Source organism: Cetorhinus maximus, unplaced genomic scaffold (genome assembly GCF_964194155.1).
Source record: "Cetorhinus maximus unplaced genomic scaffold, sCetMax3.hap1.1 HAP1_SCAFFOLD_502, whole genome shotgun sequence".
Classification (NCBI taxonomy): domain Eukaryota; kingdom Metazoa; phylum Chordata; class Chondrichthyes; order Lamniformes; family Cetorhinidae; genus Cetorhinus; species Cetorhinus maximus.
The window spans coordinates 223,759-251,138 of record NW_027596444.1 but is presented as its reverse complement, the minus strand read 5'-3'; the positions used below and the strand labels follow the sequence as shown (position 1 = coordinate 251,138).

At 42.8% G+C, this 27,380-nt stretch overlaps 1 protein-coding gene across 1 annotated transcript in view; it reads left to right on the top strand.

Annotated features, from left to right (window-relative positions):
- chmp4ba (charged multivesicular body protein 4Ba) overlaps positions 1-20,177 on the top strand; it is a 41,931-nt gene extending 21,754 nt beyond the window's left edge. The window contains exons 2-5 of the mRNA XM_078535513.1: positions 8,403-8,580; positions 15,884-15,998; positions 17,551-17,677; positions 19,067-20,177. Coding sequence (XP_078391639.1) covers positions 8,403-8,580; positions 15,884-15,998; positions 17,551-17,677; positions 19,067-19,131 — 485 coding nt within the window. The 3' untranslated portion in view covers positions 19,132-20,177. The remainder of the gene's footprint in view (positions 1-8,402; positions 8,581-15,883; positions 15,999-17,550; positions 17,678-19,066) is intronic.
- The last annotated feature ends 7,203 nt before the right edge of the window (positions 20,178-27,380 follow it).

The window sequence follows — 27,380 nt, the reverse complement described above, 5'->3', positions numbered from 1 at the left end:
AGAGAGGAGTTCAAGATTTTTCCCTTAAGATAATTTAACTGCAGGTGGGAGAGATGATAGTTTTTTGGATTTGCCTGTGGGAGCTTGAGCCCTGGTTCTGACTTGTGAACGTGAAGCTGAATGTTGTCTTAGGAAAGCAGCAGATTGAGTGGGTTCTGAATAAGGTCTCAGTAAGCAGAGGCACAAATATTATGACAGGTGAAGGCTCTTTGAGGTGGGGCATTGTTTTTGAGTGGAGATTGAATGTTGAGATTTTAGGGGAAAATGTGTGGGATATGGATAGTGGCAGAAATGAGGAATAGGTAGGAAACTAGTTTGTAAGGCAGCAAGATCATGAACAGTGTGAAGCCAAGAGGCTGATCATGGCCTGGGTGAGAGAGTTGATGTACAATCTAGAGTGGATATAGGAGTGATCAGGGGAGAGGTGGCAGGGGAATTTAGGTGTTAGCTGAAATCAGAGGTGGTTTGCTGCTCATTGCAAAGACTGACCTAGGAAAATGGGGAAGAGCTTTCAATAGAAGGTCAGTTTGATTTGGAGGGTAAACAATGAGGACTTCGATAGGGAGATGGGAGAGTGGTAAAGGGTGAGACACTGGAAGGCGTAAGACCGTAAGACGTAGGAGTAGAAGTAGGCCATTTGGCCCATCGAGTCTGCTCCGCCATTCAATGAGATCATGGTTGATCTGATAATCCTCAACTCCACTTTCCTGCCTTTTCCCCATAACCCTTGATTCCCTTACTGATTAAAAATCTGTCTATCTCAACCTATCTTAGTGGAGAGGGAGAAATGGATAAAGTTTGTGTTAAGACTCTTCGACTAGGAGTGGAATATTTGAAAGACTGACTAATGTAAAGAACTTTTAAAGTTAACAAATGCTGTTAACACTTTGTAAAATATTTCTAACCACTTCCTTAAATTTAGGGAAGTTTGCAAACTACACAACATGAGGGCAGGGGTTTGGGAAAATATATTTATACTGCGATAGCTTTGCCTGATTTAATATAGAAGTTAACATGACACTGTATTAAGTTTGCCTAATGTGTTTTCTCTAAGGCAAGCTAAATGAATTATACAAATAAACTATTGCACTGGTAACAGTGCTAATGTGCAATGATAGCGTGCTGACATCATAAAATGGAAGTGCAGAGAAAATAGTTCTGAAAATTATTGGCCGAGAATAGTTAAACCATATTTAGACAAACATTAATTATCTCCCCTCTGCTCCAAAAATGGCTTTTCTTTTCAACCAGAGGATGCAGATTTAAGATGATAGACAAAAAAATCCAGCTGGGAGGCGGAGAATTTATTTTACACAAAAAGTTGTTGTGATCTAGAGTGCACTGCTTGAAAGGCTGGTGCAGGAGAGTCAGTAATAACTTTCAAAAGGGAATTGGGTAAACACTTTAAGAGGAACATTTTTCAGGGTTACGGGGAAAGGGCAGGGGAGTTAGACTAATTAAGTAGATCTTTTAAAGGGGCAGCAGGAGCATGATGGGCCAAATTGCCACCTCCTGATCTGTATCATTCTATGAAAAGGTCGTAAACATAAAGATTTTAATTCCTGTTTGATAAAATGAGCTTTAGGGATAGGAAAATCCATGGGCATATAGTGGCATAGTGGTTATATTACTGGACTAGTAATCCAGAGGTGGGAGACATGAGTTCAAATCCCACTACAGTAACGAGGGAATTTAAATTTGTTTAATTAAATAAATTCGGAAGTTAAAAAAAATTGCTAGCATCAATAATGTGTATCTACTGGCTTGCCATAAAATTCTACTTGGTTCACTCACGCCTTTACCCATCCTGGCCTACATGTGATTTCAGACTCATAGCTACACAGTTGACTGCACTCAGGTGAATACGGTTGGGTAATAAATGCTGACCTTGCCAGTGCTGCCCACACCCCGTGAATGAATTAGCAATATTAAAATTATGCAGAAGGCATTAGAAGGTTATGTAAAACAATGAAAAAGATTGGGGAGGGAAGTAAATGGCTGTTGGATCACAATCTTGGCTTGGTGGAAGCTGAAATGGAGATCAGCAAAGCTCAGCACCTTGGGCTTTGGGTATATATAATGCTTACTTTGAGCAGCGAATTTAAATTGCTTGTGGATCTGGAGGTTATTGGTGTTTACATCAAAGGCTCCATTTAGCAATCCATGTCTTCAGTCACGGATAAAGCATCCCCGGGTGTGTTACCATAGCAATTGTGACTTTAGTATTCATAAACCATGCTGTTTACTGCAAATCACTGTGTTGTGGCAATAGTTATGGGCTTCATAGCTACACTTCAGTGGATTCAGTTCCTTACATGTTATGTTAAGGCTCCACATTAAAATATTGCAGAAAGACTGAGTTAATCAAATGCAGTAGTGATTTTGGCAATAATATTTATTTAGGCTCATCGCTACCTTCTCAAGGGCATGGAGGGATGGGCAAGAAATGCTGACCTTTCTAGTGATGCTTACATCCCATGAAAGAGAGAAAAAAAGAATGATGGTTTCCTGATGTAATGGTTCTTAAAATGGATAAGTAATTGTGGGACATGCCCAACCTGAATTGTACCATAAATTCCTTTCACATTTACATTCCTGAATGTTAAAGCTCATCTGTTAAAGGGATTTGTATGAAATTTTACCAGGGCCATCCAATTATAGTGAAGATTGAAGTGATTGGTGATATGAAAACTTTTAATTTCCTTTCAGTTGAAAGGTAATCCAACGGGTTAATCAATATGCTTGCTGACTTCACACCACACCATACTTTCCTGTTCTTCCTGGAGTGGGATTAGGCTCGGTGTTCCTGTTAGGAACACTGGCATCGTTTTCAGGTGTAGCCCTTCTCCGGCAGAACTACTGAATGTTCAAAGGTTTTTTTCTTCCACCTCTTCTGTTCACTGGCATGTCTGTGCTGGAGTGTCACTGATACACTGCCTGGTTTGTGACCTGTCTTTGGACACTGCCAGTAACTGGGGCTGCGGCTTTAATCAGGAATCAGCTACAGTCCCAGCTGCCATACTCACAGAAAGAAACTCAGCTTGAAACTCATTCCAGGCTCCTGGACGAGGCTGATGTGGCGGCTCCTTATTATCCTCCCCCAGCCCTCGCCCCGAGAATCCATCCCTGGTGCCTCTGGAATTCTCACCTGCTCTTGGGATTCTCAGTCAGTCTGAGACCCCTTTAATCTAGTTACGTGTCTGTTTCCAGAGCTGCCTCAGCCCTGGACCCGATTTCTTCCCGTATCTCGCTGTGAGTGCACCAGGGCCTCACATTGAACACCCGGTACGTGAACTCTCGGTTGCACCACTCAAGCAGACGAAGGAAATTTAAATAATGGCTGCAGCATGTGGCCGACCCCCACGTTCCTCAGGAGGTTGCAGGATACTTAGAAAATCATAATGGCATCAGGCAGCGTCAGCATGGTTTTTTGAAAGGGAAATTGGGTTTAACTAGTTTATTAGACCTCTTTGAGGAAGTAACAAGCAATGTGGATAAAGGGGAATCTATAGATGTGGTGTACTTGGATTCAAAAGACATTCGATAAGATGCCACGTCAAAGGCTGCTTACACAAAATAAGAGCTCATGGGGTAGGGGGTAGCATGTTAGCATGAATAAAGGATTGTGTCATTTTTGGGTTGGTAAGCTGTAACTAGTGGAGTGCCACAGGGATCAGTGCTGGGGCCTCAACTATTTACAATCCATATCAATGACTTGGAAGAGGGAATCAAATGTATGGTAGCAAAATTTGTTGATGACACCAAGATAGGTAGAAAAGTAAATTGTCAAGAGGAAGTAAAGAATCTACATAGGGATATAGATAGGTTAAATGAATGGGCAAAAAAATTGGCAAATGGAGTATAATGTGGGACAATGTGAACTTGTCCACTTTGGCAGGAAGGATAGAAAAGCAGTATATTATTTAAATGGAGAGAGATTGCAGAACTCAGTGGTACAGAGGGACCTGGGTGTCCTGGTACATGAATCACAAAAAGTTAGTATGCAGGAAACCTCATGACCCAGCATATCTCCCACTCTAGCATTACTATCAAGTCAGCGGATCAACTCTGGTTCAATGAAGAGGGCAGGTGGGCATGCCAAGAGCAGCACCAGGTATACCTAAAAATAAGGTGTCAACCTGGTGAAGCTGTAATAGAGGACTACTTGCATGCTAAACAGCGGAAGCAGCATGCGACAGACAAAACCAAGTGTTCCCTCAACCAACGGATCAGATAGTAACATAGAAAATAGGAGCAGGAGTAGGTCATTTGGCCCTTTGAGCCTGCTCCACCATTCAATATGATCATGGCTGATCCTCCATCTCAACGCCATACTCCTGCTCTTTCCCTATACCCTTTGACGCCTTTAGATTCTAGAAATCTATCTATTTCTTAAATATACTCAGTGACTTGGCCTCCACAGCCCTCTGTGGTAAAGAATTCCACAGGTTCACCACCCTCTGAGTGAAGAGGTTTCTCCTCATCTCAGACCTAAATGGCCCACCCCGTATCCTGAGGTTGTGATCCCTTGTTCTAGACACCCCAGCCAGAGGAAGCATCATCCCTGCATCCAGTCTGTCCGGCCCTGTCAGAATTTTATACGTTTCAATGAGATCCCCTCATTCTTCTAAACTCCAGTGAATACAGGCCTAATCAGCCCAATCTCTCCTCATACGACAATCCTGCCATCCTAGGAATCCATCTGTTGAACCTTTGCTGTACTCCCTCTATGGCAAGTATATCCTTTCTTGAGTAAGGAGACCAAAACTGCACACAATATTCCAGCTGTGGTCTCACCAAGGCCCTGTACAGCTTCAGTAAGACATCCTTGCTCCTGTACTCAAGCCCTCTTGCAATGAAGGCCAACATACCATTTGCCTTCTTAACTGCTTGCTGCACCTGCATGCTTGCTTTCAGTGATTGGTGTACAAGAACACCCAGGTCCCTTTGTACATCAGCATTTCCCAATCTATCACCATTTAAATAATACACTGCCATTCTGTTTTTTCTACTAAAGTGGATAACTTCAAACTTATCCTGCATCTGTCATGTATTTACCCACTCACTCAACCTGCTTAAATTGCCTTGAATCCTCTTATCATCTTCCTCACCACTCACGTTCCCACCTAGTTTTGTGTCGTCAGCAAACTTTGAAATATTACATTTGGTTCCCTCATCCAAATCATTGATGAATAGCTGGGGACCAAGCACTGATCCTGTGGTACCCCACTGGCCACCACCTGCCATTCCGCTTTTATTCCTACTCTCTGTTTCCTGTCTGATAACCAATTCTCAATCCATGTCAATATATTACCCCCAATCCCATGTGCTTTAATGTTGCACACTAGCCTCTTATGTGGGACTTTATCAAAAGCTTTCTGAAAATCCAAATACACCAGATCCACTGGTTCTCCCTTATCTATTCTGCTAGTTACGTCCTCAAAAAAACTCCAGTAGGTTTGTCAAACTTGATTTCCCTTTCATAAATCCATGTTGACTTTGTCTAATTCTTTTGATATTTTCTAAGTGTCCTGTTATCACATCCTTTATAATAGACTCTAGCATTTTCCCTACTACTAATGTTAGGCTGTAATTCCCTGTTTTTTCCCTCCCTTTTTTAAATAGTGGTGTTACATTTGCCACCCTCCAATCTGCCGGGATTGTTCCAGAACTACAGAATTTTGGAAAATGACAATCAACGCATCCACTATTTCCACTGTCACCTCCTTTAGTACCCTGGGATGTAGATTATCAGGCCCTGCGGATTTATCGGCTTTCAACCCCATTAATTTCTCCAGCACTTTTTAAAATAATATTAATTTCCTTCAATTCCTCTTTCTCACTAGACCCATGGTTCTCTAGTATTTCTGGGAAGATATTTGTGTCTTCCTCCATGAAGACAGAACTAAAGTAGTAGTGTAATTGCTCTGCCATTTCCTTGTTCTCTATTATAAATTCTCCCGTTTCAGACTGCAAGGGACCTGCATTTGTCTTCACCAATTATTTTCTCCTTGCGTACTTATAGAAGCTTTTACAGTTCTCTCTTATATTCCTCGTAAGTTTACTCTCATACTCTATTGTTCCCCTCTTAATCAATCTCTTGGTCCTCTGCTGAATTCTAACTGCTCCCAATCCTCAGGCTTGCTACTTTTTCTAGCAACTTTATATGACTCCTCTTTGGATCTAATACTATCCTTAATTTCTTTTGTTAGCCATGGTTGGCCCACTTTTCCTTGTTGTATTTTTGTGCCAGAAAGGAATATATAACTGTTGCAATGCATACATTCGCTCCTTAAATATTAGCCATTGGCTATCCACCGCCATGCCTTTTAATGAAGTTCTCCAATCTATCTTAGCCAATTCACGCCTCATACCTGCGTAGTTTCTTTTGCTTTTGGATTGGACTACTTCACTTTCCAACCTAAGGAAGAATTCTATCATGTTATGGTCACTGATTCCTAAAGGACCTCGCACAACAAAATTAGTTAACCTCTTCTCATTGCACAAAATCAAATCTAGGATAGCCAGTTCCCTAGTTGGTTCCTTGACATACTGGTCTAAAAAACTATCTTGTACAGGCTCCAGGAATTCATCTGCCACAGTATTATTGCTAATTTAGTTTGCCCAGTCTATATGATTCTACATTTAGATTTTCTGAGCCAATATCCTCTCTATTGCACTGATTTCATCCTTAACTAACAACCCACGCCACTTCCTTTTCATTTTTGCCTGTCCGTCCTAAATATCGAGTACCCTTGGATATTCAGTTCCCAGCCTTGGTCAGGGTGTCTCTGTAATCGCAATAATATCGTACCCGTTTACATCTATTTGTGCTGTTAATTCATCTACCTTATTGCGAATGCACCGTGCATTCAGATACAGTGCCTTTAGATTTGTCTTTTTACACATCTTTTTTTGTACTATGGCCCTATTTGCTGCTAGCCCGTTTCCTCTGCCTTCCTTTTGCTTTTTACTTTTCTGTCTTTGTTTCCCTCTCTTGTGTCTCCCCACTCAGATTCCAATCCCTCTGCCACTCTAGTTTAAACCCTCCCCCACAGGACTAGCGAATACCCCTGTGAGGATATTGAGCCTGCGTGGGTGCAACCTGTCCAGCTTGTGCAGGTCCCACCTTCCCCAGAATCGGTCCCAATGCCTCAGGAATAGCACGTGGCACTGGGTGTAATCCTGAGATTACTACCTTTTGAGGTCCTGCTTTTTAATTTATTGCCTAGCTTCCTATATTCTGTTTGTAAGACCTCATCCCTCTTTTTACCTATATCGTTGGTACCGATATGGACCACGACCTCTGGCTGTTCACAGTCCCCTTTCAGAATGTCCTGCAGCCGCTCAGTGACATGCTTGACCCTGGCACCAGCAAGGCAACATACCATCCTGGTATCATGTCTGAGGCTGCAGAAATGTCTATCTGCTCCCCTTATGATAGAACCCCCTCCATCACTATTGCTCTCCCACTCATTTTTTTCTCCCCCACCCCTGGGCAGCTGAGCCACTCGTGGTGCCACGGACTTGGATCTTGCTGCATTCCCCTGAGAAATCATCTCCCCCAGCAGTATCCAAAATGGAAACTCTGTTAGAGAGGGAGATGGACCCAGGGGACTCCTGCACTACCTGCCTAGTGCTTTCACTCTGTCTGACGGTCACCCATTCCCTTTCTGCAGATCTAAGCTCTGAGGTCCTGCCACATCCAGTTGTGAATGGTGGTGGACAATTAAACAACTCACTGGAGGAGGAGGCTCCACAAATATCCCCATCCTCAGTGATGGGGGAGCCCAGCACGTCAGTGCAAAAGACAAGGCTGAAGCATTTGCAACCATCTTCAGCCAGAAATGATGAGTGGATGATCCGTCTTAGTCTCCTGAGGTCCCCAGCATCACAGGTGCCAATCTTCAGCTATGCGACCCCTTTTGCTATTTTGCACCTTTTTTATATTTAATGTTTCATTGCTCCATTTATTTTACCTGGATTGAAGCCACAAATGCTGTTTCAGGATTCTTAAAAGCCTTTATCCTTCTCCTTTTGTCCTGTTTTCCAGTTGTTAAGGAGTTTGAGTCTAATACTTCCACCTTTTATAAAATAATTCCATCAAGGATGAATACTGAACACAGTTTTCCTTTATTTATATCATTCTTTTTTATTCTCTCCTCCTCTTCCCCCATTTCCACTGAAGTTTTTTATTTTTTAAACCCGGTAAAGTCTGAAATAAACCTTGAATATTGCTGCGAAATTATTGGAGTTTTAACTATAACTTCTGCTATTTTTACCTCCAGTCCTCACAGTTTCACAGAGTGGGTCAGTTTTACTTGGTCAAATGTGGTGTTAGGGAAATCATTGACACTGTTCTAAGACCAAGTTATTCATTCAGTGTTTCCTCTATTGTTTAGCTGCACTGCAAGCTCTGAAGCGCAAGAAGAGATATGAAAAGCAGCTGGCACAAATCGATGGCACACTGTCCACCATTGAATTCCAGAGAGAAGCACTGGAAAATGCAAACACAAACACAGAAGTTCTCAAAAACATGGGCTTCGCTGCCAAGGCCATGAAAGCTGCTCATGAAAACATGTAAGTAGATCAGCATTTTTGGTATGTTAACCTGTGCAGTATTACAGCCATAGGGATCCACACTGATGTGAAATGTGTGGAACCCGCACCTCTTCCCAGCTCTCCCACCGTCTACAGGGGGGACGATACAACGTTTGATTCATAGAAAACCTAACTTGTAATATAATATAATTGGACTGTGGTAATCCAGTCTGAGGTTTCGTGGCACAGTGGGTGGTGCCCCTGCCTCTGAGCTAGAAGCTCCGGGTTCAAGTCCCACTCCACGACTTGATGGTCAAAGAAGGTGCGTTCATAATGCAGTCAAACAGGTTGAGTATCAATCTGCAAACCCTCCCAACACACACCAATGGCAGGTGGTAAGAGTGGAAGAGATTCCTAGTCAGCCATGTGATTTAAAGAGAATTGGAGCCTCTACCATCACCATCCATAGCTCCGAACCACAACAAAAAAGTACACATTGCCACCAAATCTTGCACTCCTTGGGGGGCCGGTTGGCTCTGTTGCTGAATGGCCGGTGTGGATTATTTTGGTGCCAACAGCACAGGGTTCGATTCCCCTTCTGGCTGATTTGGATTGGGGACCTGTCACTTTAATCTAACCACGGTGGAAGTTGTGGCACTGTGGATCAGACCTGCCTTCACGCAGAGAACTGAAGAAGAAGAATGCAGCCTGACAGCTGGATTTCATACTTCGCATCATTTGCAGTGGAATTTGGGGCCTTAATGGTGTGGTAGGTTGGACTTCACCATTTTACTGCTTATGGATGTCATCTTTTGTCTCTCTGAGAATAAAAGATTCTGCTGGTTATAAAGTTTCTTTGGAAAATGAGTTCGGTCACCTCAAACCCAGTTGCTAATAGTTTTTGAGTGAGGTTGCTCCTAATTTTGACCTCCTTCCTATTGCGGTCCAGCTCATGAAAATGATCACTACGGGGACATGGGAATGAAGTGGGGTTGCTGGGAATAACTGATACACGCCATGTTATCAGTATAAAATCAGAGCCATTGTTTCCGGGCAAAAGATGGCTTGGTTTTGTAATTCGTGGCTTGTTGTCATGCTGTTGTATGTAAATTTCTTCAAGTATCTTGCTGCAGTTTTTGACATGCTTCCTGTATTGAGCTTTCACTGAATAAGTAACACTCAGGGTAGCCACTGGAAGTTTTCCTAGACTCGCTGACTGAGCTCCTTTGGGAGTTTTAACCTCTCGATATGAAATTGAATCTTACAGACCAAAAGAATGTTTACCCTTAAAGCATGAGTGGTCACTTGGGTGAGTCACTGGAGGTGATCAGCACCAGTAGTTATACAGGGTGGAGGGGGGAAGAAAATTGGTGTGAAAAGAGGGGGAAAGACTTTCCTTGCCTGGGCTCCTGTTTTGTCCTGCTGCCTGGATCATTATGTAGAATTTCCAGTGCATTCAGGCCAGCTGGTATGTGCTGCTGCTTATGATCCATGGTAGCTTCCTGCCAACCTCTTCATCTAACCCCAGCAGCATATCCTTTGATTCCTTTCTCCCTCGTGAACTTAACTAGCTTCCCATTAAATGTATCTAATCTATACCTCAACCAATCCCTGGGGTAACGAGTTCCACATTCTCAGCACTCGCTGGATGAAGAAGTTTCTCCTGAATTCCCTATTGAATTTATTAGTGACTATCTTATATTTTTGACCTCTAGTTCTGGTTTCTCATGTAGATTGAAACATCTTCTGTCTGTCTAACCTATCAAACCCTTTCATAATATTAAAAGTAGTAATTTGGTAGCATAGAACTTGACTTTTGCTGAACAAAGACATTTTGTCGAAACTTTTCGTCTTACACTCATCAGGACAATCGTAAGAATACCAATGTCAGGGGAAGCAACAACTTTATGCTGTATGAGAAGAAAGTGCTGATTGGTTGGATCAGAGTCCACTTGCCAACCAATCAGCACTCTCAGGGTTTTAAACTAAGTAGCGGGGACAAGAGTACAAATTTGGGAAGATGTGGTAAATCAAAGAGACATGACAAAGGAGAAAAGTATTATTATAGGAAATAAAAAACAGACCGTGACAGAAAGGGATAGAGAGTACAAATCTAACAGTAAATCAACAGATGAGACTAGAGGTTATAAAATGAATAAAAGGATCAATCTGAATGCACGATCATTCAAAACAAAACAGATGAACTGAGAGTGCACATAGAAATAAATAAGTACGATTTAATAGCTGGAGGAGGCCATGGATTGGGACCTGAATATTAAAGGGAATAGGACATTTAGGAAGGACAGGAAGCAAGGAAAAGGTGGAGGGGTGGCTCTGTTAATTACTGATGGTATTAGCACAATAGAGAGGGATGACCTAAGTTCAGAAAACCAGGATGTGGAAACGGTTTGGGTAGAGATGAGAAATGGTAAAGGCAAGAAATCACTTGTGGGAGTCATGCACAGGCCCCCTAATAGTAACCACATGGAGCATTAAGGAAGAAATAATGGGAGCTTGTCAGAAAGCCATGACGATAATCATGGGGGAATTTAACCTACATATCGACTGAAAAAGTCAGATGGGCAAAGCTAACCTGGATGAGTTCGTAGAATGTTTCAGGGATAGTTTCTTAGAACAGCATGTTCTGGAGCCAACCAGAGAGCAGGCTATACTACACCTGGTATTGTGTAACGAGATGGGATTAATTAATGATCTCACAGTGAAGGTGCCCCTAGGTAGCAGCAACCATAATATGATTGAATTTTACATTCAGTTTGAGGGAGAGAGGAGTGGGTCTGAGACTATGTTTTTAAACTTAAATAAGGGCAATTATGAGGGCATGAAAGCAGAGCTGGCTAAAATGAATTGGCAAATTACGTTTAAGAGATAAACCAATAGAGATGCAGTGGCAAACATTTAAGGAGCTATTTCAGAATACACAGAATCGATACATTCCAATGAGTAAGAGAAAGTCCAAGGGCCAGACACCCCATCCGTGGTTAACTGGAAAGGTTAAAGATAGCATTAAACTTAAAGAAAAAAGTATATGATTGTGCAAAGATAGGTGGAAGGCCAGAAGATCGGACAGAATATAAGGAACAGCAAAGAATGGCTAAAAGATTAATAAGGAGGGAAAAATTAGAGTACCAGAGAAAGATGCTAGAAATATAAAAACCGATTGTAAGAGTTTCTCTAAATATTTTAAAAAGAAACGAGTTAACAAAGTGGGCATTGGCCCAATTGAAAGTGTGCCTGGAGAATTGATAATGGAAAACAAACAAATGGCAGATGAATTGAACAGGCATTTTGCATCAGTCTTCACTTTTAAGGATACAAGTAACATCCCAGAAGCAGCTATAAATCACGAATTGGAAGGGAGGGAGGAACTCAGTAAAATTACAATCACCAGAGAAGCGGTACTAAATAAATTGGTGGAGCTGTGGGCTGACAAGTGCCCGGGTCCTGCTGGACTTCATCTTGGGGTATTGAAAGGATTGGCTGGTGAGATAGTTGATGCATTGGCTTTAATTTTTCAAAACTCCCTAGATTCGGGGAAGGTTCCATTAGATTGGAAGATAGCAAATGTAACTCTTATTATTCAAAAGGGAAGGAGACAGAAAGCGGGAAACTACAGGTCAATTAGCTTAACATCAATCATACGGAAAATACTAGACATTATTAAAGAAGCTATAGGGCACAAGGGGGAGGCGATGGCATAGTGGTATTGTCACTGGACTAGTAATCCAGAGACCCAGGGTAATGCTCTGGGGACCTGGGTTGGAATCCCACCATGGCAGATGGTGGAATTTGAATTCAATAAAAATCTGGAATTAAAAGTCTAATGATGACCATGAAACCATTGTCGATTGTTGTAAGAACCCATCTGGTTCACTAATGCCCTTTAGGGAAGGAAATCTGCTATCCTTACCTGGTCTGGCTTACATGTAACTCCGGACCCGCAGCAATGTGGTTGACTCTTAAATGCCCTCTGAACAAGGGCAGTTAGGGATGAGCAATAAATGCCAGTGACACCCACATCCCTTGAACGAATAAAAAGTTTGGATAAGTTCAAGGTAATCAGGCAGAGTCAAGATGGTTTTGTGAAAGGGAAATCATTTTTAACCAACTTATTGGAGTTCTTTGAGGAAGTAACATGTGCTGTGGATAGACGGGAACCGGTGCATGTACTGTGCTTAGATTTCCAGAGGGCATTTGATAAAGTGCCACATCAAAGATTATTGCAGAAAATAAAAGGTCATGGTATTGGGGTAACATATTGGCATGGATAGAAGATTGGCTGGCTAACAGGAAGCTGAGAGGAAGCATAAATGAGTCTTTTTCAGGTTGGCAAGATATAATGAATGGTGTGCTAATTATAATTTATATAAATGACTTGGATGGATGGGATGGTTGCCAGATTTGCTGATGACAAAGTTGGGTAGGAAAGTAAGTTGTGAAGAAGATATAAGGCTACAAATGTATATAGTTTTAAGTGAGTGGGCAAAGATCTGGCAATTGGAGTATAATGTGGGAAAATGTGAAATTACCCATTTTGGCATGAAGAATAAAAGAGAAGCATATTATCTAAATGGTGAGAGATTGCAGAGCTCTGAGATGCAGAGGGATTTGGGTGTCTCAGTACATGAATCGCAGAAGGTTAGTATGCACGTACAGTAAGTAATTAGGAAAGCTAATAGAATGTTGTCGTTTATTGCGAGGAGAATTGAATACAAAAGTAGGGAGGTTTTTCTTCAGTTATACAGACTGCTAATGAGAACACATCTGGAGTATTGTGTACAGTATTGCTCACCTTATTTAAGGAAGGATGTAAATGTTTTGGAAGCAGTTCAGAGAAGGTTTACCAGATTAATACCCGGAATGGGTAGGTTGTCTTATGAGGATAGGTTGGACGGGCTAGGCTTGTATCCACTGGAGTTTAGAAGAGTAGGTAGGTGGTGACTCGATTGAAACTTATAAGATCCTGAGGGGTCTTGACAGGGTGGATGTGGAGAGGATGTTTCCTCTTGTGGGAGAATCTAGAACTAGGGGTCACTGTTTTAAAATAAAGGGTCATGCATTTAAGACAGAGTTGAGGAGAAATTTTTCCTTTGAGGGTCATGAGTCTTTGGAACTCTCTTTCTGAAAAGGCGATGGAAGCAGAGTCTTTGAATATTTTTAAGGCAGAGGTGGATAGATTCTTGGTAAACAAGGGGATGATAGGTTATTGGGGGTTAGCAAGATTCAAATTTCAGGTTACTATCAGACCAGCCATGATCTTATTAAATGGCGGAGCAGGCTTGAGGGGCTGAATGGCCTACTCCTGCTCCTTGTTTGTATGTCCTGATGAGTGCAAGACGAAAAGCTTCGATAAAATGTCTTTCTTCAGCAATAATCTTAAAAGTTCTTCATCAAATCACTGTCAACCTTTTCTAGAGAAAAAAGCACCAACCTGTTGAATCTTAGTTCTAGTATCACCCCTGTTGAGCTTTTGCATGCCTCCTGTGGTGCCTCTATCTTTTTGTGTAACATGGAGGGTGTCATTGTAGTCAGATGCTCAGTGCTTTTGCTGCTCTTTCTATTTAGAGTAACTTGCAGCGTTGTATTGCAGCAGAGTAGATTTATCTGAATTCTTCCTGGATCCAAGACTGTTTGCAAGGAGGAGCAGTAATGGAATCAGCTCTTCCTCCTCATTGAGCTATTGGCAGATAGCATCAGTGCATCATGTCATTGGAAAACAGGCTCCTCCCATCCTGTTATTCTTGTAAATATTTACTGTTTTGTTGGCCGTCATCCACTGCTGCAGATATTTTTCCTTCCACTTGTTTCTCTGGAAGGGGCTGACTTGTCCTAGGGTCCCATTGCACACACCGACACCCTCTCAGTTCTTCAACTGGCAAGCCTTCCAATGCATGCAGTCCCTAGATAGTGAGTTATCAGTGGGTAATTTTATCATAGGGTGTATTGTAGCCAACCTGATTCCTTCCTTGCCGGACCATAACTGAGTACACAGCTTTACACAGTGAGCGTCACTGGGTGACGGAATGAGCAGTGATTCCCTCCCTCTGAGAGGGAGTCCAGAGACCAGCTATAGCAGCCTGTTTGACTGCCTTTTGCTGAAACTGCAGAGTGAGCCTGTGACTTTCTAATCAGATTGCACAACCCAGTGTGGTACTAAGCCATTAATCTCACTGGACTATAAAATACCAGACACAGGAGCAGCAATTGATTTTGATGCCTTTAGTGCTAGGCAGAGAAGCAATTCAGCCAGAATCACCAACTGTTTCACTCTGCAGTGAGCCCCTACAGACACCAGGCAGATATACATGACGGAGAAAGGAAGAGAAGGATATGTTGTATGTAAAATGAGTTTGGCCACCTCAAATCCAGTTACTAACAGTTTTTGAATCAACATCTGCAGTATTCTGCTTTTCGGGTTTGTAAGGTTGCTCCTAATTTTGACTTTCTTCCAACCAATGTCCTGCTTGTCAAAGTGGTTGTGATGGGGACATGGGAAGGGAGCAGGGTGAAATGAAGAAGGGTGAGAGGGGACTCGTGGAGCTTAAGCACCAGCATGGAGCAGCTGGCCAAATGGCCTGTTTCTGAGCTGGAAATTCTGTGCAACACTTTGTAATATGCCTGTGTGCATTCAGTCATCTAGCGTGGCAATCCTACCTGGTTTTACCCCCTTCCCCCTGCCCATAATTGCTGAGAGGTAATTGCAGCTGCCCTAAAACCACCATCAGCTGCCTCAGCACAAACCAAGGATGGAAGCAGGAATCTTCTGCTCTGTTTACGCACCAGCTAGAAGATCATCTCCCAAAGTTGACTCTCTCAATTTGAAAATCTCCTTCTAAATAACTTATTTTTCCCTCCTTTCCTCCCCTCTGCAATCCTACGCATCTCCTTAACTTGTATCTCAGTTGTAAGGCTTGTTGCTCTCAAACCCCGTGATCATAAAGTGATGCTGCTGGGCTTAAAACATAGCATCATAGAATGGTTAAGGGACAGAAGGAGGCCATTCAACCTGCCATGCCCTTTCCAGCTCTTTGAAAGAGCTAGCAATTAGTCCCACTTGCCATTGCTCTGCAATTTCTCCCCTTCAAACATATGTCCAATTCCCTTTTGAAAGTTAATATTGAATCTGCTACCACCATCCTGTCAGGCGGTGCATTCCAAGCCATTGTAACTTACTGTGTAAAAACATGAACTGACAGAACCCAGTCCTCAAGCCTCCTAAAGTAATACAGGTGAGAAAGAAAAAAAATTAGTCCTATGGTTTGTACTGTATAAATTTAAGATGACGCGGTGGGTTCATGATGTATTGTTTTTTTTTTAATTTAAGGGACATTGACAAAGTAGATGAACTAATGCAGGACATCACAGAGCAACAGGACTTGGCACAGGAAATCTCTGAGGCAATTTCTAAACCAGTAGGGTTTGGTGAAGATTTTGATGAGGTAAGTGTTGCTTCAAATGCTGAAAATGATGTGGAACCTGAAGCAGAATCAATGGGCATATGGGTCCCAGGTACCCATTCAAACATGCTGAAAAGATTAGTTTGACCCTATAGACTCCCTCACAGTTTTCTAAGTGCTTTTAAAGGAGGCTATTGTGAAGGGGTGGTGGTAGTAAGTCTTTTGTGGGGAATGGTAGCTCCTGGAGTGGCTGCCATCCAGCTGCTGTTCCCTGGGATAAGCTTAATAAATCAGACATTGGCTCAGATTTAGCTGGAGCAAGGAATGTCAGTGTGCCCCATTTGACTTTATCTGCACTCTTCAGCTCAAAACGTTTTCATGCTGTAAATTGCTCAAAGTTTGATACTGTGCATGGCATCTAGGATGGGAGCAATAGCCTTACCCAGTGAAGTTTAAGGATTGAGAAAGAAACACAGGAATGACAGAGAATGAGAGTGCATTGGAGTCACATTGGATGCAGAAAGGAAATAGAACAATTGAGAGAGAGGAAAAGTAAGAAAAATGTCAAATCTGACATTTTTTTACATCTCCAAAAACAACTTACAGAAATGAGATTGAACGTTTGTTCAATTTCTGGACCAGAGGGGTTGGTTGGCATTGCATTAACAATTAATAAGTTGCTTGTGCTCTTAATTACCAGGCTTAACTTTCTGTGGTGAATTTAACAGGAATTTATAATGCAAATCCAGAAAATTTTGAAAATAACAGGGAGACTTAGGGTGAGATGCTGTTTGGGTGAAGGAAACTAGGAGTGGCGTAAATCAAACATCAAATTCTGAAAATTTGTAACTTGCCACATCTCTTAATCCCCTGAACTTGCTAGCCAATTTACACACTAGCAAAGATGTGCCTTGTTAACATGCCGTGTTTTTCCATCAACATCCGGCCCAATCCCCTTTCTTCCAATTTCCATTATGTTTGATGGAATGTTTAATGAAGTGGTTGTACAGCAGCCTTGCTTCAGTACCTGTCCATTCAATTCAGTTGCCAGTTTTGCTACAAAAGATGTCTTTTTGAAAATGCAACTAGGGCATTACTAGGTGGTGCTCTAAATAATGGCACAAGGGAAGCTGTCAACTGCACTTTCTTTCCAATCCCCAGTCCCTCAACTCCTTTCTCACTGTATAAGACCATAAGACATAGGAGCAGAAATTAGGCCATTCGGCCCATCGAGTCTGCTCCGCCATTCAATCATGGCTGATAAGTTTCTCAACCCCATTCTCCCGCCTTCTCCCCGTAATCTTTGATCCCCTTACCAATCAAGAACCTATCTATCTCGGTCTTAATGATTGTGTATGATTGTGAGGGATGCATGCACATGAGATTTGCGTATCTCACATTGTAACTGAAGCAGTTGGGGGTAGTTGGGAAGGGAAGAAGATCCCTCTTTTAAGCTGATGGTAAAGCGATGTCCAATGTCTAGTCTAAAAGTGCAGTGTAGAAACCCAAGTTTAGCTTGGCACGATAGTCCTATATAAACATTTGATTTTGGGTGACCTCAAGAGATTAAAGTGCTGGCTGTGTCTCTCTGCAGGATGAGCTAATGGCTGAGTTGGAAGAGCTGGAACAGGAAGAGCTCGACAAAAACCTGCTGGAAATTGGAGGTGCAGAGAATGTGCCACTTCCCAACGTTCCTTCCACCTCCCTCCCAGCCACGCCAGGTAAGAGACATCTGTCCTACATCCCTCCCAGCTTAACCAAGCAGGCGACATGAGATTAGCCCTGACCAAAATTTCAGAATTCAATTTCCTTAAATCAACTCTTACGAGTTAAGAAGCAGTGTTTCTTTGACCCACTGCGACCAATTTCATCGCTTCCTCCTCATCAGAACGAACGAAGGCATTGTTGGGAAAATCAGAGCCCTATTCTGGACAGGAGGAGGAGAGAATGGACTGGTACCGTGGATAAATGAGTGCTCTGCAATGACAAACCACTGTGTTAGCCAATGTGTTGGAGGTGTGTGCAACCTAAGGCAGGAGTTACATAGAATAGTGGAGGACATTCAGTCCATCGAGTCTGCGCCAGCTCTTTTGAAGAGTCCATATACTCGGCAAACAGAGTCTATTTAAGAAGAGTCTCTAACAATTACAGCAGACAGAACTCGTAACTGAAACTACAGCAAAGCCCCCCGATAAAAGCAGGATTATTTCACCGACAAAATACAGTGAGTGGATGGCGGTTACATAATACAAATTGTGTGTAAAATCAACCCAAGGCACTTAAAGCAGTGTGATGCCGTGGCATGATTGAGAGAATGCCACCATCATCTCCATTCTTACTTCCCCCTGTGGTGTCGCCAGCAATGGGTTCACTCCTTTATTCTGCAACATCTTAGTCTTGCCAAACTCTTTCTGCCCCTTTTGTGTAACCACAGCATTTTTATTTTACAACCCTTGTGATCTTTGAGGGGCAGATGGCGCATTTGCGTCAATTGAAATCAGTAAATGTACTGCAGTGAACTTTCATGCCTATTCATTTCAATGCAAATCAGGCACGTCTTGTTTTTCACAAGTCAGCTAGTGTCACAGCAACTTAATAAGTGGCCTGAGGGGATGTTTCTGCGCATTGTGGTGAGTAGAGTGTGCGTACAGAATTATCCAGACCTGATTTTCGTGAGTCTCAGTGCTGACAGAAAGTAGAAACTTGCAGTACAGAAGGAAGCCATTTGGTCCATCATACCTGCTTGAAAGAACTGTCTAGTTAGCCTCACTCTTCCCACTGCCTGGCAATTTTCTCCCCTTTAGATATTTAGCTAATTCTCTTTTGAAATTTACTATTGAATCTGCTTCCACCACTTTTATCGGGCAGAGCATTCCAGGCTACAACAAGTCTCCACATCTCTTCTCTGGCTCTTTCACCAATGACGTTTAATCTGTGTCCTCTAGTTATCGACCCTGCTATCAGTGTGTATATTTATGTTGCTTCTTGTCTGGCTTTGTGCTTAGTTTTTGCTGCAATGGGGACAAATGAGGATTGGGATTGTGTGGGTGCTGTGTGTTAAACAGGACGACGAGCTTCCTTTTCACCCTGTTTGCCTTTGCTTTCCACAGCCAAGAAGAAGGAAGAGGAAGAAGCTGAGATGCAGGAGCTGGAAAATTGGGCTGCTGCTATTTGAAAACAACAGGCATTTTGTATAGAACGGACTTTGTTATATGTCGCAGTTGTGGGTGTTTTGTTATGCAGTGAAGGTCGTGAGCAGACTAAATTTCTGAATGGCCACCCGAAATGCATACTGGGGAGGGGGGGAAGAGGGAATGGGGTGTGCAATGTGACATTACAGCGTACTGTATAGGAGGAGGAGCAGAGAGGGTAAAAAAAAACACCCTATGGCACTTTTGTCCCAGCTTTTATTGGATTTTCATTTGTGTTGATGGTTGCGAGCTTTCAAGCCCACGACATCTGGTATGGCTCTTTCTTCCTGTGGGATCAGTGGCCCTATTGCACTGCCCCTTGAAATAATAAATCCTCTGTACATTTATGAAATAGAGACACAGTGCAGATTGATATTTGCAAGTGGCTGAATTCCTGTAGCATGTCCATAACTGTTTGTATAATTGAGGTGAAGCGACTATTTGAAAATTACACCTGTAGTTGACTCGATTTCCTTTTCCATTCTGATTTCTTTTTTAAAAAAAATTTCATCATAGGAGCTCCTTGAAAAACAATCTGCAGAGGTTCTTGACTCATAAAGCTTGTTAATCATTTCCTTGCCCCTCCCCCTGAATATTTAAGCTGTCTAATCAAGTGTAGACCAGTCATTTACTGAGTCTGATTGCTCACCTAGTGCCTCTGCTGATTTTTAAAAAACGAGCATTTTTAATTTTTCTTTGGAGGAAGTGGGTCACTTTTTGTTTTTTTTTAGTCCTGGGTGTTAGTGAGGGGACAGAGTGAGGTCTGTTCCGATTGCCCTCACTGGGTGCAATTTCAGGATACTTCCTTTTCTATGCCATGTGATTTACACAGAAGCCTATAAGATACTTCTAAATGCTTCTTTTGCTAGATGCTGCAATTTCCCCCCCCCACCCTGACCACAGGCTGCACACAGCACGACGTTGCCACAATGGGACTCCTCAATCCTCTACAAAAAAAAATACCTAATCCTACTTAAACCTGCTGTAAATATGTTAAGAAAGAAATAAAAGTTCCTTTTAATGTAATAAATTGTCTCCAACTGGGAGTTTGAAAGCTGAAGGCAGAAATGCTTGAAGTGGCGTAACTTGAGGTTTGCATTACGGTTATATCCTCTATAGAAGCAGCTGGCGGACAATTGTTTCTCCCTCGATTAGATGTGCTCCGAATGCCAGCCATGGCTCGGTGGGGTTGCACTCCTGCCTCTGAGTTAGGAAATTGTGGGTTCAAGTTCAGGTCCAATTCCAAAGACTCAAACACAAAATCTGGACTGACGCTTCTAGTGCACGACTGAGGGAGTGCTGTACTGTTGGAGGTTTTTGAGATTTAAACCGAGGCTCTGTCTGCCCTCGAGTGGAGATAAAAGATCCCGTGGCTCTATTTCACACAAGAGCAGAGGAGTTCTTGCTGGTGTCCTGGCTGATATTTATCCTTCAACCAACATCATTTTTTAAAAAAAGAAGTTGATGTGGTCATTATCACATTGCCTTTTGTAGGAGTGGGCTATGCACAAATTGGCTGTGTTTCTTTGAATTCATTTTTGAAATGTGCGTGCCACTGGTTAGGCCTGCATTTATTGCCCATCCCTATTTGCCATTAAGGTGACAGTGAGCCATTTTTAAAAAATTGTTGCAGCCCCTTGTGGTGCAGGAACACCCATTTTTCTATTAGGGAGGGAATTCCCTACCAGTGACAGTGAAGGAGCGGCGATATAGTTCCATGTCAGGATGGTGTTTGACATGGAGGGTAACTTGCAGGTGGTGGTGTTCCCATACTTCTGCTGCGCTTGTTCTCCTAGGTGGTAGAGGTCATTAGTTTGGCAGGTTCTGTCAAACAAGCCTTGGCGAGTTGCTGCAGTGCATCTTGTAGATGGTACGCACTGCTGCCACTGTGCGCCGATGGCAGAGGATGTTGTGAATGAGATGGTGTATGGATTGTCAATCAAGCACACTGCTTTGTCCTGAATAGTGTTGAGCTTCTTGAGTGTTGTTGGAACTGTATTCCATCATACTCCTGACTTGTGCCTTGTAGATGGTGGGCGGGCTTTGGGAAGTCAGCAGGTGAGTTACTGCAGAATTCCCAGCTTCTGACCTTTTCTTGTAGCCACCGTATTTATGTGGCTAGTCTAGTTAGATTTCTAGTCTATGGTAACCTGCAGGAGGTTGATAGTAGAGGGTTCAGCAAAAGTAATGTTGTTGAATATCAAGGGAAGATCGGTATATTATCTCTTGTTGGCGATGGCCATTGCCTGGTACTTGTGTGGTGTGAATGTCACTTACTACTTAGCAGTCCAAGCCTGAATGTTCCTTGGTGTTGCTACATGCAAGCATGGACTGCTTCAGTATCTGAGGAGTCACGAATGGTGCTGAACATTGTGTAATTATCAGCAAACACCCCCACTTCTGACCTTATTGATGGAGCAAAGAATGATCATTGATGAATCAGCTGAAGATGGTTGGGCCTAGGACACTACCCTGAAGGACTCCTGCAGTGATGTCCTGGAACTGAGATGATTGACCTCCAGCAACCACAACCATCTTCCTTTGTGCTCAGTATGACTCCAACCAGCATAGAGTTTTCCCCCTGATTCCCATTGACTCCAGTTTTGCTGGGGCTCCTTGATGCCACACTCGGTAAAATGCTACCTTGATGTCAGGGACAGTCACTCTCATCTCACCTCTGGAATTCAGCTCTTTTGCCCATGTTTGGACCAAGGCTGTAATGAGGTCAGGAGCTGAGTGGCCCTGGCGGAACACAAACTGAGTGTCAGTGAGCAGGTTATTGCTGAGTAATTGCTGTTTGATAGCACTGTTGACAGCACCTTCCATCACTTTGCTGATGATCGAGAGTAGACTGATGGGGCGGTAATTGGTCAGGTTGGATTTGTTCTGCTCTTTGTGGACAGGGCTTCCTGGGCAATTTTCCACATAGCCGGGTAGATTTCAAATTTGATTAACAGAACCTGACAAAATCTCACCAAATGCAAAATATAAGTTAGTCTTTGCTATAAACACTGTGTAACTATCCTGTGCATGTGTCTTTAGGATCAGGTCCTCAGGAACAGCATAGGCATCAATGATTGGTATTGTCTAAGTTGGTGTAAAACTTAAAATGACTTTTTCAAACGCCAGAGGGGGGAAAGAAATCAAATTCAGTAATCCAAAAAAAAAAACTTGCATTTTTATAGCACTACCCCAATTTCCCAAACAGCATAGGAAATAGGAACAGGTGTAGCTCATTCGGCCCCTCGGGCCTGCTCCGCCATTCAGTAAGATCGTGGCTGATCTTGTGTTTCGATTTCCACCTTCCCATCTAACCCCGATAACGTTAGATTCTTGTTAGGCAAGAGAATCTAACTACCTCTGCCTTAAAAATATTCAGTGACCCCACCTCCACCACCTTCTGAGGCAGAGTGTTCCAAAATCACACAACCCTCAGAGAAAAAAATCCTCATCTCTGTCCTAAAAGGGCGATCCCTAATTTTAAAATAGTGCCTCCTAGTTCTGGACTAGAGGAAACATCCTTTTGACGTCCACCTTGTCGAGGCCGTTCAGGATCTTGTATACTTCAATCAAATCACCCCTCACTGTTCTAAACTCCAGTGGAAACAAGCCCAGTCTGTCCAACCTTTCCTCATAAGACAACTCACTCATTCCAGGTAACAATCTAGTAAACCTTTGAACTGCCTCCAATGCATTTACATCCTTCCTTAAATAAGGAGGTCAAAACTGCACACAGTATTCGAGGTGTGGCCTCACCAATGCCCTGAATAACTGAAGCATAACATCCTTACTTTTATGTTCAATCCCTCTCATAATAAAGGATAACATTCCATTAGCCTTCTTAATCACTTGCTGTACCTGCATACTAACTTCTGTGACTCATGTACTAGAACATCTAGATCCCTCTGCACCTGCAAAATTATGCAGCTGTTCTCCATTTAAGTAATACTCTGCTTTTTTGTCCTTCCTGCCAAATTGAACAATTTGATATTTTCCCATATTAAATTCCATTTGCCAGGTCTTTGCCCACTCACTCAACCTATCTATAATCCATCTGCAACCTCCTCATGTCCTCTTCACAACATAATTTCCTACCTATCTTTGTGTCATCTGCAAATTTAGCTGCCATGTCTTCACTCCCCTCATCTAAGTCATTGATGTAAATCGTAAAAAATTGAGGCCCCAGTACAGACCCCTGTGGGACTCCACTCGTCACATCCTGCCAATCAGAAAAAGACCCATTTATACATACTCTCTGCTTTCTGCCAGCCAGGCAATCTTCTACCCATGCTAATATGTTACCCCTACACCATGTGCTTTTATTTTCCTTAACAATCTTATCAAATGCCTTCTGGAAATCCAAGCACAGGCTCCCCTTTACCCACTGCGCATGTTACTCCTTCAAAAAACTCCAATAAATTGGTTAAACATGATTTTCCTTTCACAAAACCATGCTGACTCTTCCCTATTGCCTTGAGCTCTTCTAAGTGCCCAGCTATAACCTCCTTAATGATCGATTCTAATAACTTGCCCATGACAGACGTCAAGCTAAACTGGCCTATGGTTTCATGTTTTCTGCCCCCTCCCTTCTTGAATAGAGGGGGTATAATAGAAAGGGAAACTGATGAAGTATTTTTGAAATGTGGCCACTGTTGTAGTGCAGTAAAGAAACAAATACTCAACTGAAGCAAACCTTAACCAGCCAGGAGCACAGTATAGAGTTTATGCAGAGGTTACCGTGTACAAATTTGGACATGTATTAGAGAGGGTACAGAGAAAAGTGGCAAGTGTAATGGGGATAGTCTACAAGGAAAGACTACAGAGTCTTAAACTCAACAGTGTAGGGAGGAGATGGGTAAGAGATGACACTGCGGAGAAGTAAGTACAGATCATGGAAGCAAACACTGATTAGGGAGAGGGGGAGGAGTATTGCAAACGTGCGTATTCCTCACTGTCTAAGGCATGTCTTAACCCCTGCAATCCAGTTCAGTTTGTCGTTTTGGGAGTGACCTGAGCCTGTGAAAGATGCTATATTAATGTGTATAAAGTCTTTTATTTCTCAGTCAAAAGAACACAAGGTGTTCTTGGGTTTGATCGCTGCTTGGTTGTGAATTAATAATCGCAGTGGTGTAAGGGGAGGGGTAAGGTGCCACCAAGCCTCAGTACCAAATGGGACAGGAGAGGGAAACATTACCCCACCAGTGTTGTCAAACTGAAATAGAACATACTAGAAATCACCCTCGACAGATGTCAATGAGCCTGGGGTCTTGCTGTGCATGATTTTATTTCCGTGTATACATCTCTCTACATATTGCATCAGTACGCCCTGCTTGTGATTTTAATTAACACCAGCATGTTAGAAACACTGCAATCTTTTTCCCACGAGCTCTGTATCTATCAATAGCATAGCATCGTAGGGGTGTTGAAGCAAGTTATTTATTCAAGGATGCTGCAGTGATTTCTTCTGGGCCTGGAAATTCCATGGAGCTTGAAAGCAAGGGCTTAAACGAGAGCCTGTTTCTGTCACAGAGGCGGTGTTTCTTGTCGGTATGAGATGATATGTTTTGGGAGGGAAATTAAGAATGGGAGTTAATAGAAAAGGAAGAGAGACTTGTGTTTATATAACACCTTTCACCAACCCTGGGCACCCCAATTCACCTTCCAGTCAATGGAGCACACCAGCTGTAAAGCCAATGGGAAGGCACTGAAGGGTGTGGACATGTAGAGACCAAGGGGTCAAACACAATTCCCTGAAAATGCTATGAGAAAGGGATGATTGAATATGGTACAAAAGCAAAGAAGCAGTGATATGTTTTGGCATTGATTATGCCACAGTTCATGTGCTACGATTGCTTCTGGTCATCTCATAATAGAAAAGATGTTAAGACCCTGTTTAAATCCAGCAGGACGATGCTGGGTTGGAAGAATTTTGTGATACGGGGACTGTTTCCACTGGAGCGGAGGACAGGAATATTTGGAGGCTCAGAGGAGATTTGATAAGAGTTTTAAAAATTCTGAAGCGCTCTGATATAATAAAAAGGGAAAACCTGTTCCCTCTGGTCAAGGAGTCAGTGAAGAGAGGTCATCAATTTAGAATTGATCTGTATCATTGTTCTAAGAGATGCAGCAGTCAGCCCAAAGACAGATGGCTTCATGTGTTTCTGCTGAACCAACCAGATCTCTGTCCCTGGCCTGTGCTATCAGCTTTGGGTGGTGGCTGTTACAATTGGCTTCCTGCATTAGCGAGGAAGAAGGTCAGGGCCCCTACTACCGATGACCCACCCAGCAAACCCCTGCTGAATCTGAGTTGTCAGGTTAGGTATAGGACTCAGCTGTGAGGCCCCTGTAGTCAAATAGTCTTGATGACGTGAGCCGTAAAAACTGAAACATGGAGCCTGACCATTTGCATTAGGAACCAGGAGGCAATTAATGAAAGCAGGACTCAGGATAAGAAATTGATTCTGCGGAGGGAGAGAAGGTAAGTTTCATTGAATCATAGAATGGTTACAGCACAGCTGGAGGTCATTCTGCCCATTGTGTCTGTGCTAGCTCTGTTAGAGCAAATCACCTACTCTCACTCCCCTACCTTTTCCTCATAGTCCTGTAATTTTTTTTTTCTTCAGATAATTATCCAATTTCCCCTTGAAAGCCATGGTTGTGTCTGCCTCCACCATGCTCTCGGGCAGTGTGCTCCAGATCCTAACCGCTCGCTGCATAAAAAAAGCTTTCCCTCATGTCGCCTCTGGTTTTTTTTTTTGCCACATCCCCTAACCTGGTGTCCTCTGGTTCTTGACTCTTGTGCCAATGGGAACAGTCTCTCCCTATCAGCTCTGTCCAGACCCCTCATGATTTTGAGCAACTCTATCAAATCTCAACCTCCCTGACGGAATAGCCCCAGCTTCTCCAGCCTATCCACGTAACTGAAGGCCCTCATGTCCGGAACCAGTCTTGTAACTCTTTTCTGCATCCTCTCCAATGCTATCACATTTTTCCTAAAGTGTCGTGCCCAGAATTGGACATAATTCTCCAGTTAAGGCCGAACCAGTGTTTTATAAAGGTTCACCCTAACTGCAATGTTTTTGTACTCTGTCTCTATCTATAAAGCCCAGAATCTCCTATACTTTAATAGCTGCTTTCTCAACCTGCCCTGTCAACTTCAACGATGTGTGCACATTTGCCCCCGGGTTCCTTTGCCTCTGCATCTTCTTTAGAATTGTATCCTTTATTTTATATGGTCTCCCCTCATTCTCACCAAAATGCATTACCTCACTTCTCTCTATTAAATTTCATCTGCCCTGTGTCCCCCGATTCCACCAGCATTTGCCATCTTGAAGTTTATCACTGTCCTCACTGCCCACGATACTTGCAAGTTTTCTGCTTACGCAAATGTTGAAATTGTGCCTTAAGTCTTAAGCCATCAATGTAGATCAAGAAATGCAGTGACCCCTGAGGAGATCCACTATATACCTTCCTCCAGTCTGAAAAACAACTGTTCACCACTCCCCTCTCTTCTAAAGACTGACTCTCCTGGCTGAATTATCTAGAAACCTTATTCTTGTGTCCCAGAAGTTTGTGGGTTGTTTATTGGGACCAATGGCCATCTGGTTTATTTTGATTGAAGGAAGGAGGAGGAAATAGAAAATTATTTCCCAAGTGTCTCAGCATTCTTTGCAATATAAACACAAGCCGAGGGTTATTCCTTCTGTTTGGGCATTTTCAGTTGCATCTCTCTAATGTTTTATGACAGCGCTGGCCCTGAACTCCTGGACCCGGGGCAGTGTTGGGGTTCAGATAAGCTGCAGGGGATGTTGGGGTTCACAACTGAGAGCTGTAACTTGAGGAAGGACCCGGTTCTATTCAGCCGTCACCCCTTTGTTCCCAGTGGGAAAAAACCCAGCTGGGGTGGCAAGCACTTCCGACTCTGTGCCCCTTCCAACCTGATGTTATTCAAAAAGTGGTGCATTAATGTCCTTTGCCTCCTGAACTCCTGCCAGTTCCACCTTCTGGCCAGCTCATGGAACACCTGCCTGATTGACTCCTGTTTACCATGCAAATAAAAATTGTGCATTTATATAGCATCTTTCACAACCTCAGGATGTTCCAAAGCACTTTACAACCAGTGAAGTACTTTTGAAAAAAGTCACTTTGTAAAAAAAAAATGCCACAGTCAATTTGTGCAAACAAGATCCCACAAATTTATTTGAATTTTTTGAGGCGGTAACGAGCAGGATAG